General features: G+C 48.0%; 2 protein-coding genes across 5 annotated transcripts; both read left to right on the top strand.

Annotated features, from left to right (window-relative positions):
- The first annotated feature begins 130 nt into the window (after positions 1 to 130).
- Positions 131 to 9832, top strand: LOC119400115 (RNA-binding protein with serine-rich domain 1-B). Of its 4 annotated transcripts, none has more exons than XM_037667066.2 (9): positions 131 to 246; positions 478 to 524; positions 687 to 803; positions 4701 to 4838; positions 5091 to 5123; positions 5618 to 5928; positions 8095 to 8248; positions 8772 to 8801; positions 9466 to 9832. In XM_037667066.2, coding segments are annotated over exons 2-9 (903 nt in total). In that variant the 5' UTR covers positions 131 to 246; positions 478 to 522; the 3' UTR covers positions 9584 to 9832. The 4 variants fall into 4 exon arrangements, with proteins under 4 accessions (XP_037522994.1, XP_049273935.1, XP_037522997.1 ...); XM_049417978.1 differs by having other exon boundaries at positions 9469 to 9832; XM_037667069.2 differs by lacking the exon at positions 5091 to 5123.
- A 2724-nt stretch (positions 9833 to 12556) lies between these two features.
- LOC119400117 (oxidoreductase-like domain-containing protein 1) lies at positions 12557 to 13634 on the top strand. Its single transcript, XM_037667071.2, has one exon. The coding sequence runs from the start codon at positions 12648 to 12650 to the stop codon at positions 13113 to 13115; it is 468 nt and encodes a 155-aa protein (XP_037522999.1). The 5' UTR covers positions 12557 to 12647; the 3' UTR covers positions 13116 to 13634.
- Positions 13635 to 14109: the final 475 nt, after the last annotated feature.

A 14109-nucleotide genomic window follows, 5' to 3' on the forward strand; every position in this document is an offset into this window, starting at 1 on the left:
AAAGCTTCGCAAGCGCTCCGTGTCTTTCACGTACGACAGCTTCGCGTCAGGTTAGACTGCACTGCGACCTCGGATGCATAGTAAAGCCTTTATACTTCTTTAAATAAATTAAACTCGAGCTTACTATCCTTGGCGAAATAGCCACGCGAAGCAAGCAACCGTGAGCTGACGCCATGGCGGTTGTCTAGCGTGTGTTTTTATCGTTCTTTCTAGTTGCGCATCGACTTGTAGTGCTTGTAGTTGCCGGTAAGTGTACAGTAGATCGCTCAGTTCACTTAATGTCGACTCGCCGTAACACAAGCGGCGTAGATCTTACCAGCAGAGGTTTGACGTGGAAGTCGGGAATAGTAAAGCTGACGATTGTCAACCGAGCCGGCGTCGTCGACTTGGCTCCGCTAAGCCTAGGCTGCTTGACTTGCTTCGATATCGTAACGTGACTGCAATCTTTCTGACACTCTTTTTGCGCTGTATTTTCAGACTGAACTCACAACCGATTCTTCGACGCCTCAGGCCACAGCGATCATGTGAGTACTGCCGATGCTAGCGGCGTTTTTCTGGTTGGCTATACGACGTGTTCTTTGCCGATTTTTCTGTCTGATGTGCCACTTTGATTAAGCGCGCCGTTTCCGATGGCCGGTTCGGTCGCCTTTGTCGAATTCACGCTGGGTGTGTGTTGTTTTTTGCAGGGCCGCGAGCCCCAAGCGCGTCCGATCGGCGGATGCCAAGAAAGAGCGTAGCCGTGAACGCACGAAGAAGAGCAGAACGGCATCCACAAGCAGCTCGCGTTCGAGCAGCGCTGCCAGGTAAGGAACCAATAGCTCAAACTTTAATCTCTCATACTTCGATCTCCTAGTTTTCGTCTTTCGTCCGCGCACTGGCGGAAACGCTCCCGCCACGGCCTCACGAAGCGCAAGAAAGAAAAATATGGTCGCCTGTCGCACACCTAAGACACTCCGTTTTTCTTTCATGTGAAGTGGCGTGAACAATCAGTTTAAATTTGCAACCACGCAGGGAAAATGCGAATAGTAAGACGACAGGTAAAAGCTTCAGCTCTAACATGTACACCATCTTTAACAAGTATATTTTATGTAGTACTTCACCAACAATATATGTTTATGTATGTATATATCAAGTTTCTTAGAATGAAGGTTTTTAAGAAGTGAAGGTTTGAATTAAATTAAAGCAAGCGGCACTGGGCCTATTCGATTTACCACTTCTGGCTACATCTGGCTACCCGCGGGCTGCCAGAGACAGCCAGAACGCATTCGTTTTTTCTCTGGTTGCTCCGCCCACCGCGCGCGCACTTCCGGTGGGCATTCGTTTTTCGCTCTCTGGCTGCATCTGGCGACCCGCGGGTCGCCAGAACTCGCCAGGACGATTTTGGTCTGGCGGCTCTCTGGCCGTTTTCTGGCTAGCAGACGCCAAAAGGGACGATGAGCGCTCGCGACCATCTTTGCGTGGACTCCGCGGAATGCAAAGGCCTCGGGACCCTCGGCCGCTCTCGGCCAGTGCGACAAGAAATAAGCGTCTTTTCGGTCGTTCTCGGAGGCCTTGAGGATAAAATGCCGAAGCTTCAAGCTCCTCAGCCAGGGCTGCGCAAGTAATTCTAGACAGTCGGGGTGACTATAGTCGGGACGCCTTATATAACACGGGGCTCGACGTCCTCAACATACAGCGGAACTGTATGCCGTTCTTCTCGTTGCAGTCTGCTTATCAGCAGACACACAACGAGCTCTTCGACACTTTCATCCTCGCACACAACGGTTTGGTGACGCCTGCGGAGCCTGTGAGCGCGCAGCAAGGCCACCAACCCAGCGATCGTAGCTAACAAAATTTGTACTAGCATGTTGGAGCAGACGACGCAGTTGTGAGCCGCCCAGCCGCGAGCCCAAAATTCGATTTTACTTCTCCCGACCACTTTCTGGTTGCCAGAAGTTTTTAGGCCACGTGATATAACGTCATTTCCTGTCAGAACAGGAACCCGCTGGCTGGTTTCTGGCAGCCAGCGGGCTGCCAGAAAATGGAAAATCGAAGAGCCCCACTTACAACACAGTGTTCCCTGTGTCTTGTCATGTAATGCAATATGTTCTGCTGTAAATGTGCTAGGTCTTTCAAGTTGAGTGCGTTTCCTTCCATCTCTCTGGTTTAAATTTTACCCTTTGTTCACTCCTATAGACCTTTTCACAGGAGCAGCCTCGAACCAGTCAGCTGCAGGGGTAGAGGGTATGCTCTCAGTGTTGCCATCCTGCTTTGGGCTGCGCCACTGCCGTGTTTGTGTTGCTTTGGTACGCGTTTGTGTGACTGTGTTGTGCGCCCTTCTCCGATACGAAGTGACTACCATGGCAGAAAATTTACTGCATTCGCACAGCAAGTCATCTGGCCATCACTGTGTCGTGTACGAGTGAACGAACAAGCAGCAGAAGAGCAATATTTTAGGTGCAATCGTGTGTCCGCAGCACAGTACGCCACCCGATGAGTGCAAGTGTGGCATGTTCGCGCTGCATCGTTTTAATTCGTCGCCTGAATTGCGGCAGCAGTGGGTGGCTTCAGTAAATCGGAAGAACTTCCGCGTGTCGCCATACGCCTCTCTTCCCGGTATTTCGTTGGCGGCAAGAAAACCGACGAGAACAACGTTCCCGTGCAGCACCCTGGATAGGAGGGTACGCAAGCCACTGATGACTCACCTAGTAACTCGTAAGAATGTTACGGATTCGTACTTTATATCGTCTATAACACAGCGCCCGACACGGCTACAAACTCCGCCTTGTCCGGTTACGCATGTGCAGCCTGCGCGCGCCGTACTTCACCGGAGGGCCTCGCGGCAACACACGCGCGATGGGGCCTACTGTTCACGGCTTGCGACGGAGCGACGGTGTCACATTCCCCTTCACCAGCACGACTTTTTCCTTCACATTGTGCTCCAGTGACTGACCCACCCAGCCAGGGGCGTAGGCAGAAATTTTTTTCGGGGGGGGGGGGGGGGGGCACCTCCTTGATCTGTAGTGGGGACGAGCAGGCAGATGTGGTCGAGTGTCATTTTCTGCTCTGTATGCTATGGCAAAAAAAAATTTCGGGGGGGGGGGGCACGGGCCCGGGTGTGCCCTAACGTGGCTACGCCCCTGCACCCAGCCATACTGCACGTAGTTGTGCGACTCCAGTGCCTCGTAGTTAGTTGCACACCTGGCAAAGACCCCATGCATTCGCCTCAACAATATATTAACAATGTTCACTCGCCGTATTCCTGGCCACTCACACGTGTCCTCGACCTAGTCTTCGACGTCGTTGGGGTGAATGTAGGTCAAGGTATCTGTGAAGAAGAAGGATTGTGCAGTGTTTACAGTTTACAGCTGACAAACTTACGCGCCGCGAACGAGTATGCGCGGAGGTTGAAACTGATGAATGATCCGTAGACGTTTAGTACGCCAATAAAGGAAATCGGTAGACAGCCGCAAGAACATTCTAGTTACCGATTATTAGCACTTCACGCCGTGATCGACCGTCTGCTATACGCTTGCTGCTACTGGTACAGACGACGAAGCACTGCCGTTCGCAGACGCGGAGCTCATTCTTGCGTTGCAAGCGCGAGTGCGCGCCACTGAACGGTTCAGACAGCGACGAATCGGTCAGTGGCAGCGACGATATCAAACAAAACAGTCTAAAGAAACGAAAAATCAGCAAACACAGGCTTTAGCAGAGATCTCACACCAATGAATAGCGCGCCGGTTCGAGTACGCGCAGCCCAAGATGGCGATTTCGCCAATCTTGCACGTTAGGCGGCGCGCATTTCAATATGGCGCCCCCCTGGCGTGAGAATTTGAAAAGGTGTATAGAAGCGTGCGTAATATCGCCAAGGGTGAAACGAAAGAAGTCTGCGATACGTACGTGTTCCATACCGCATGAGCGTGTAGCTAGGTACGACACACGGCCACGCTCTCTGTTGTAACCAGGCATGGGCTCCAGTGGCAACCCAATAATTAGTATTCTATCGAAGCTTGTTATAGCTCGCCTAATTTGGTGGTGGTGTGCACAAAAACCTGGTGCCTGCAAGAGTACAAGAATGTGGCCTTCAACAGTGCGCTAGTGACATGCGTATTTGTATGCTCTCTCAATTGTGGGCTTATCGGGGATCAGCAATTTCTGATACGGTAATCTTATCTTTTATCGAGGCTGCTTGTCATTCCAAATTGGCACATTTCATTGTTGCCTGAATGTGAATGCATGACAGCTGTTGCCTGTAGCAACTGAAGTTCTGTGCTGCTAAGCATGTGGGTTACGGTCGAACTCCCGGCACGCAGGAATGAAACAGGAGGAAGCATTGCGAAATGCTGTATAAAGAAGGAAAGAATAGTGCATCGGGCTTGCACACGCCAAGGTTCACTTTCCTCGATTTTCCCGATAGGACCTGCCACGGTGATCTAGTGGTTATGGTGCTCGACTGCTGACCCGCAGGTCGTGGGATTGAATCCCAGCCGTGGCGGCTGCATTTTCGATGGAGGTGAAAAATGCTTGAGGCCCGTGTGCTTACATTTAGGTGCACGTTAAAGAACACCAGATGGTCAGAATTTCCGGAGCCCTCCACTACGGCGTCTCTCATAACCAAATCGTGGTTTTGGGACGTTAAGCCCCAACAGTTATTCTTATTATGACTTTTCGGATATGGCAAGGGCTCCTGTATTTTACTTTACTTTTGACATTTGCAGCAGTGGCAGTAGCTCAAGCGGAAGCAGTTCCAGCGGAAGCAGCTCCAGTGGATCGTCCCGCTCGTCGTCGTCATCATCTTCGTCCTCGTCCCGCTCCACGTCCGTGTCACCGAGGAGGCGCCGGAACCGCGTGTCCAGGCAAGTTTTGCTCGACACAACTTGTGATGCCGGGTTACCTTGCCCAAACCGAGGCACGGTGTCAACTTGCCTAGCATGTTCACGTGTGTGTTTGACATAAGCTGCATGCGCTTTCTTTTTTTCGCTTATGTTTCACTTTTCATAATGTGTTGTTGTCGACGGTTGTTTCTCCCGTTGCAACGTGTGCATGTGCCTGTCTGGGCTGTGGTGCTTTCCTGCCAACCGCTGCTTGTCTCCCTCGACCAACCGCAGGCCTTCAAAGCCAGCCCCCTCTTCTGCACCCACGTAAATACACACGTTCATGCCTTATTGCTAAAGAGTGAACGCCTTGACGTGCATTAACAATGTTTCGCTTGATCCGAGCCTCATTTGGCCGTCTCTCAACAGCTTCTGTTGACGGTCAGCGTGTAAAGCTGTCTGGAATTCATTCCATATAAGTAGCTTTGTTAGATCATTTTTAAAGGCGTACAGACGTGTTTTCTTAGCTATTCGTTTTCAGCACCTGCCACAGTGGTCTAGTGGTTACGGTGCTCGACTGCTGACCCGAAGGTCACAGGATGGAATCCCAGCCGCGGCGGCCGCATTTTCAGAGGAGGCGAAAATGTTAGAGGCCCGCTTGCTTAGATTTAGGTGCGCGTTAAAGAACCCCAGGTGGTCGAAATTTCCTGAGCCCTCCAATACGGCGTCCCTCGTAATCATATCGTCGTTTTAGGACGTTAAACCCCAGCAATTATTATTATTAAACGATATTGTGCCCGTCCTCGTCTCATGGCGTGCAGGTCCGCAAGCGGAGCCCGCGGAGGTGGAGGTGACGCCGGCAGCGGCAGCAAGACCACCAACGCGACCAGTTCAAGCAGCAGCCGGCGCAAGCGGACCCCTACACCGCCCCGGCCGTGCAAGATTCACGTGGGCCGACTGACGCGCAACGTCACTCGTGACCACCTGCTGGAGATCTTTGGATGCTATGGTGCAGTGAAGAGCGTCGAGCTCCCACCGGACCGCACCCACAGCCACCTTTCGCGCGGCTTTGCCTACATCGAGTTTGAGAACCCCGCCGATGCTGAGAGGGCCATGCGTCACATGGATGGAGGTTAGTACGTCATTGAATGTGACTGACATACAAGGCTGTTAAAGGGACAGTAAAGCGAAACAGTGAATTGGTTTAAATTGATAAAGTGTACTACGACAAATCTACTAATTTCACCATCATAGAAATGAAACAGAAAATCAAGGACGCCCCGCCACGGTGGTCTAGTGGTTATGGCGCTCGACTGCTGACCCGAAGGTCGCGGGATCGAATCCCGGCCGCGGCGGCTGCATTTTCGATGGAGGCAAAAATGTTTGAGGCCCGTGTACTTAGATTTAGGTGCACGTTAAAGAACCCCAGGTGGTCGAAATTTCCGGAGCCCTCCACTACGGCGTCTCTCATAATCATGTCTTGGTTTTGGGACGTTAAACCCCAGATATTATTATTATTAGAAAATCAAGGACAATGTTTCGTTCTTAAAATTCGCGCCAAAATCACCGCACATGACGTCATACATTTCAAATTGTATCTTTCATATTTTGGCAACATTGGCGCAACCAAATTTCCTGAAACTTGGTATGTTAAGTCTATGTCCCTCTCAGAGGACAATGTACTTCATTTTTACCTATTAGTAACTACATAGGACCTAGAAAACACCATCAGAATCTATGACGTCACGATGTTTGGTGCAGGGATGTCAAGGTGGCGTTGCCAGCCGCATTTTCTTTTTGTGGGTTTTCTCGCGGCAAGCGTGGTGACTCTGGAATTATGAAAGAGTAATTTATTGATGTGAGACAAATTGTTTTTCTCTTAAGTGTCCCTCTAAGGGCCCCTAAACCACCCAGAGGTTTAAATCTAGTTGTGGTGTTGCAGTTGTGCACGAGTCTACAAAAAACACGTGGTCGCGAGAATTTTTCGAAGTGGTGTCGTAAATATCGGAGTTACCCATGTTTGATCGAAATACGGCCCTCGCTCATTTCATTCTTTCCCTTGCTATGCTACATTCATTGGCTCGTGTCTCCTCGTGGCCAAGTTTTGTTCTTTGCCGTGCGAGGAGAATAAAGCAGGCAGCACACATACCTGTAGGCTGACAAACAGGTTCTTTCTGCTGCTGATGTGACCAGATTCTCCTGGTGACATCGCAACCAACTCCTAAAGGCCCGGAGAGGAGCATGGGATTGTTTCATTAAAACAGCGAAGCTGTTTAGCAAATAGTTCCTTCTTCACTCCGTACCAAAAAACCATCATCATGAAAACGGGTATGAGCCACAGACATTGGGTAAATCCCACTACACACAACTTCCACTAAAATGTCGTGCGTGTTGCCATAGTCACAACGCTGTCACGTGATACTTTGTGGTTATAAAATCTAGTGTACAGCCTGCGATGCTCTGATGGAGCTGCAGGCATTGTTCAAGCAAAAGTTCAACATCATTACAGCAAAGTTCAAGCAAAAGTTCTGACTAGGGACAGCAATAAATAAGCATGAGACTGATCAGCTTCTCTGTGTAGCAAGCACTGCGCGGCTTTTTTTATTGTTATTATTATTATTTTGTGGCGCACTCGCGTTTGGCACTGTTAATCGTGACGGTACTCTGTACTCGATGTGCTCGTTTACGTGAAATGTTAAAAAAAAATAATCGGATGTGGTTTAGGGGCCCTTTAATGTAATTTTATGCCGAGTCCAAATGCAAGCAAGGTGGTGATTGACTGGTCAGTGGCACCGCTTCGTCTTTCTTGTCTTTGCTAGAGCTACAGTGAGGCGAACTTTGCTGCACCTATAGTCGAACTTGGATATATCGAACTTGAACGGAATTGCAAAAGTGTTCTATATGAATGTAATTCCATATATAAAATATTTTATATATAGAAAATATATGTTCAAGGGGATTTTACAACTGTTGATTAGACGCAATAATTCGTTATATGTGGGTTTCATATATGCTGTTATGACTGTATTCAATTTCACTTTTCTTTTTCTTTAGTCATTGATCCTTTGAGAGATGGTTCAAAGCACCGGGCAAATATTGTTTCATTGCAGAGTATTGGCTCCGAGTACAGAGTTTTCGGTCAAGTACACCTCTGTAGCTCATCTTTGAACTCACTGAATTTAATATGTAGGTTTTGTTTTCTAATGCCCTTGGCCCTTAGCGAATAATAAATAAATAAATGACAATTGGTGAACTTGGCAGTGACATCCGCGGTGGGTTTTCTTTTTTCTTCAAACAGGTCAGATCGATGGCCAAGAGGTAACGGCGGCATCGGTCCTGCTGCCGCGACCTGTGCCTCCACGGCGGCCCAGCCCGCCCATGCCCCCGAGACGACCCCCTGCACCGCCCCCGCATTGGCGGAGGTCACCCCCGCCAAGGTCACGTCCGCGAAGGTCTGTGTCACTCTCTTTTGTCTGTGGTGTGACAAAGTGGTGCCGGCCATCAGTCAGCCTTAATCATCAACTTTTAAGGGCAGACACGATGGCCCCTTTTGCAGAAAAAAAAATCTGCCAAGAGCAGGTTTTACCACATAAAACATAGTTTCTGTTTTGTTGCTACGTGCTGCCATTAATAGCCCAAATCTTGAAGAAAAGGAATTGCATTATAAACGAGTCCCGATTCTGTCATTTCTATCTATGGTAGATTCTAGGTTTCATACCACACAAAATCTGCATTGATCTACACTAGTTTGGAATTCCTATTCACAAGTTAGTGCTATGTAGATCTCGAAGGAATGGCCGCTAATTAACCACATGAAGCTTTCACCCTCAAAATGAAAGCCCTTGAGTGACGAGCATGATGAAGCTTGTTTGTATGTGTGGAGAAGAAAATAAGTTACGGCATTCAACCAGTCAGTTGTGCTAATCTCAAGAACAGTGCTTGGCTAACATGTTGAACGCATTTCCTTGCATGCAGGTCACCTCCACCCAGAGGGCGTTCAGGCCGGTGAGTCATTGCTTTGCTGTCTTAAGGATAGGCCTTTGCAGATAGCACAGTGTTTGCTAGAGTCTAACATGCCTCCAAATAAACAGTGATGCCCCAGAGACTAGCGATGGCGGCATTTCTGAGGCAGTCGTAAAAATCTCTGAGGCTAAGACCTTGCTACCTGGAGGTGCCAAAAGCTGCACGGCTACCTTGCTGTGCAGAATTTCAAAACGAGGGGGAAAAAACTATAAAAAGCTTCAGGATTCTGAACCTTAAAAAATCTAGGGTGAAGTTTATACATCGGTAATTTTGAAAGATACAGTCAAGCCTTAATATAGCGAATTATAACAAATTTTCAGAAGCTTTCTTCGTGTTAGATGTGACTTCATTATAATAAGATTTAAGTGTATTCTGGGCTGGGATGGGAATTTCCTTTGCAATGTTCAGGGTGCAACTATCGCTAGAGTATACTGTATTTACTCACGTAATGAACGCACTTGCATAATAAACGCACCCCCAACTTTAGTCGTCGAAATTTTCGGAAAAGAAAGCGCATTCATTACGTGAGTATATACGGTATATGGTATATAACTTTCGAAACTAAACCTCACTGGAGCGACGCTTCAGAGCTACTATGCAATTTTTGTAAATGAATCATCATCAGACTGTCGTTGCTACGTTTCAGAAGTCCTCCGTCAAACCGGCACCGCTCGCCAAGACCATCGCGTCGATCACGGTCTCCGGTTGGCACGGGCGGAGGACCCAGGCGCCACGCACGTTCAAGCTCGAGCTCCTCACGTTGACCGTCACATCCGTCTCATCGAAAGTCCTGATACACTGGCACCATCTGTAATCATGACTACCACCTGCCATCATTTTCACTGCATGCTCGGCACTTGCGGTGCTTCTAGAGTACAGAGCTCAACACGCTTGTCTAGAATGGTCGAGTGGCACATTTTATACTGCACGGGTGATGTCTGTTGACGACGCCTGGTTTGAAATAGCCTACATGTAATCACTCATCATTCGCAGCTGAGTAAGCATAAATTTGGACTACTATCGGTAGACACCGTTTATTCAAACTGAAATGCGCCTGTCCAATGTTCTAGACAAGCGTGTTGAGCTCTATACAGAGTGCACTACCTGCAGTCATTTGCGGTTACACCGTTTGTAGCCCTTGACATCATTAATTTGGACTGCTGTACATCTTGTTTAGAGTTCAATCAGGCTCTCCAGCTGCTTTGTTGTACACTAACCTTACTTGCCTTTTTTTTTTCATCAACCTTGTCACACAAGTTGTCATTGGAAATATTGTGTGGACTGCATGTTTGCAGTGGTGCCAATAAACGAAGTTAGTTCTCAGTGCCGCAACCGTGGCATTCGCACCTGCCATGTGTCGGGAGTTTTTCGCTTCTTCGAAGGTTCAGATCAACTCCACAGCGAAGCGGTTGGGATAAATGCATTCTTGAAAATGCCATTTCTAGCTTTTATAAAAGCTAGCACCATGTGAATCACAGCACGCTTGAAAGTCATTAAAAAAAAAAATTTGCACCACCTATTCTACTGTGTTTCACTTCTCTGCCAGACTTCGAAACGGAACACTAGTGAGAAAATGGTCGTCATATTGAAGAATCTACACATGATCAAGTTGCGGTGCTAATTACAGGTCTGTATGAAGCAAGAGTGACCTTGGTTCCAGTGAATGTGTGGTGAATCCTGCGTTCATGGCATCAGGTTTTGTAGGAAAATTGTAGCGCAAAACAACACAAGGACCGACAAAAAACATGGGACTGGCGCTATATCGCTTTAATTGTTGGGGTTTAATGTCCCAAGTACCACAATATGATTATGACAGACACTGTAGTGGAGGGCTCCGGAAATTTCACCTCAAGCATTTTCGCCTCCACCAAAAATACGTCAGGGTCTTTTTCGGTACTTGTGTTGTTTTGCGCTACAGTTTTCCTACAGCAAGTCATGAACCAACTAGCCCAAGAAAACGTTTTGCATCAGGTTTCCTTCCTATTGAGGAATACTTCATTTCAAACCACCTTTGTGATGATAAAATGTTTGTTGCACAAAGAAGCTTGTGTGTACGAATATTCAGTGTTATGTGTGGAGTGGCAATGTGTCTCCAACTATGGGCTTAGGTATATTCTATTTTCTTCTATGAATGGCTCACACCCACAATGGGCGGTTGGGTAAGTTGTAATGCTTGTTTGCTGTCTTTCATGATACACTAGTAACCAGCCCCAAGCTATATTTGTCAACTTAACGCACTAAAATAGGGATGAATAAATCGAAGTGACCGATGCTAGAAAAAAAAATTCAGCCAAATCCGCTTTGCGGACACCAATGAAGCAGTGAAACTGGTGGTGTTCCCTTCGTCATGCTAACGTATTTCTATGTTTTACCACTGCTCTTTATTAAACACTCTTGGTTAAGCTTTGAGGTGGTAGTATAGTTTTATTGCATCTTGATCATACCACTCGTATACACAGGTTTACAAAGAAGCCTTCGCCTAAGATGCTCTGATTTGTTGTATCACTGCTCTTTATTAAACACTCTTGCTTTGAGGTGGTAGTATAGCCACCACCTTTTATAACCACATGGTATCACGCGACTGTGGTAACGTGCGCACCATCTGTTGGGCCAACTGTTGCCTTCTTCCTTTTTAGTGTAAGTTGTGTGTAGTGGGATTTACCCAATTTCTGTGGCACATACCCGTTTATGATGATGATAGTTTTCTCATAGGCCGCACAGATTTCTGTGGCACATAGCCGTTTGTTGGGCTAACTGTTGCCTTCATTTTTAGTAGACCAGTGGCGAGCATAATGGGATTTACCCAATGTCTGCGGCGCATACCCGTTCATGATGCCCATAAGCGTTACAACGAATGCCGGACTCCTGTCTCCTCTTCTATCCCCTCCTGTCATTTGCGCTGTTAAGCACTCTTTATCATTTCGCTGTTAAAGAAGACGGGAGTATGTACTAACAGGTCATGCATGGTGTAATGTATACTAGGTGCAAGGTCGCGATACGAACGAGCACGGGGGAAGGGGGGTGCAAGGGGGCGCCTCCCCCTAGTCACCTAAGAAGAGGGGGGGCGCAAAATCTGCCCCATACACTTAATAGGGAGGGGGGCGCCGCGCTGAACCTTCGCCCCCCCCCCCCCCCTCCGAAGGGGTACCCTGCGCACGCCTATGCGAACAAACACACCATGAAACACAACTTTCATCTCTTTCAAAAATCCCGCTTTATCCCTTTCCACCCCCGAAATTCTCATTCATCGGGACGCATCCTTTAACCCCTTTGCATGCCTGCACTCCTGCCTGTATTTTATAATTATTTGTGCATTAAACAGCTGCAAACGTATGAACCACCAGAAAAAAAAAAAAAAACTATGTCCTCTCGAGCTCAAGTCATCAAGCTATGACTGGCGTTTGAATTAATCTATTCTCACGTTTCTGGTTAGTTCAAATGCTCGCAAATATAGAATGCGCAGAAATTTTAGAGCTAAGAAATATGGTTAGCCGGACTTTTCGGCAACGGCGCAAAAACCGAATTCACATCAAGGGCACGCACGACACAATGCCTTCGTCGTGCCCACTCTCAATATCCGCACCGTTCTCGCATCGTTTGCTGTATCAGTAACGCCTATTTTCTAAGATCTCGTGCGCAAGGCTTCCAAGGTTACGATAGGTTACCAAGGTCACTCTAACCATGCTCTAACCCATGTACGCGGCGGGGTCTTGTTTTCACGTCTACCGTCGCAACTGCCGCTGGCCTTATTTTCACGTCTACAAGGTCGCGCATCGCGGTGCAGACGACGATGACCGCCGGATCGCTCGACTCCATCAGCTGACTGCGATGCTGAAGCTCGCTACGGGCGTGCTCTTAGAAACGGTAGCGAATTCGTCGCATCGCGCAACTCCACCAGCGTCGAGTGTGGCGCTACTACGATCGCATACCTGCCGCCGCCGCCGCCACGCGAGGTGTCGGCAACTCTCCAGCGACTCTCGCAACAACGTCGACCCGCCAACGACGCAAACGACGACGGCAAACAATGAAGGAGCGACTTCCCGATGCGAATCGAGCAGCGAAAGCCGCAAGAACGACGGCTCAGCACCGAAGGAGCCCCCGGTACCGCCCGGAAAGGAAGAGTGCTGCGGCAGCGGGTGTTCGAATTGCGTGTGGCTGGTGTACGCCGAAGACTTGGTCGACTACTACAGGGACGGAGGCGCCCGAGCGGCCGAGGAGGTCGCCAAGATACCAGACCCCAACGTGCGCCAGTTCGTCAAAACCGAGCTGGACTACATACTGAAAAGCGAGAAGTGAATCATTAAGACGGGAAGTAATCATTAAGAAGTGTATGATTACCGCGGTCGTGACGTAGCGGAAACTGGACGTCGATATAGAAAGGCGCGTTCGATCTATTATAATTAAATTCTGGGAGGTTTTACGTGCCACGAACCACGATAGAGGCACGGCCAACTCGTTAGAAACGTTGTTCTGCGCCCGACTGGAGATCACGCATTGCCGGATTTCATTAAACGGGTGCCACAACGTAGCTTCCCACGTTCCAGTCGGCCGGTGGGCTGGCAAGATACAAGAACTGCAAATACTACTTGATTAGGCGAAATAATGAATGAATGTACACCTTTGTGTTCTTCAAAAGCTTTCAAATATTACATCAATGTTACATGACAAGGACATTTTTCAAATTTTGATTCACTTGTGTGAGACCAATCGAATCAAAAACTGTATCAGAAAGTGAATAGTCAGCCCAAGCAATGTTCTGAAGTTGCACTAAAAGCAACTGAAGAAATGGATACATATGAACACACACATATGTATGTATATTTAAATAATTACGCAGGCTTGCGCACAAAAACAGGGATACGATTATGACGCACACCGTAGTGGGAGACAGAACACTGCAATCTACGAAACTTTTCGCAATTCAGTCCCGGCAGCTAAGAATTGAACTCGTGCCATCATGCTTTGCAGTGCAACACAATAGCTGCAAGCCGAGAAGACTGCTTGATTTCAGTCAAACTGCGCACAGTATGTTATGTAGTACGCAAGGTGTGGCCTTGTGTAATGTGCTTGATAAGGACATCATGAAAAGAGTGAATTTGACAGACAACATCACGCACAGTTTGACGATCTTTCAGAAGCCTTTTATTTATTGCAAGGGTGTTCAAATGCAAAAATTTTCAGAGAAGTCGTGTATTTATAGTGTGATGCGAGAATGAAAGTGGACAGTTGTGTATGTCAAACGGGTCCTTCAATTGTACGTCAGTGATGTACTACTACAAAAAAGAACAAA

The sequence above is a fragment of the Rhipicephalus sanguineus genome, chromosome 7 (assembly GCF_013339695.2).
Source record: "Rhipicephalus sanguineus isolate Rsan-2018 chromosome 7, BIME_Rsan_1.4, whole genome shotgun sequence".
In the NCBI taxonomy this organism is placed as follows: Eukaryota; Metazoa; Arthropoda; class Arachnida; order Ixodida; family Ixodidae; genus Rhipicephalus; species Rhipicephalus sanguineus.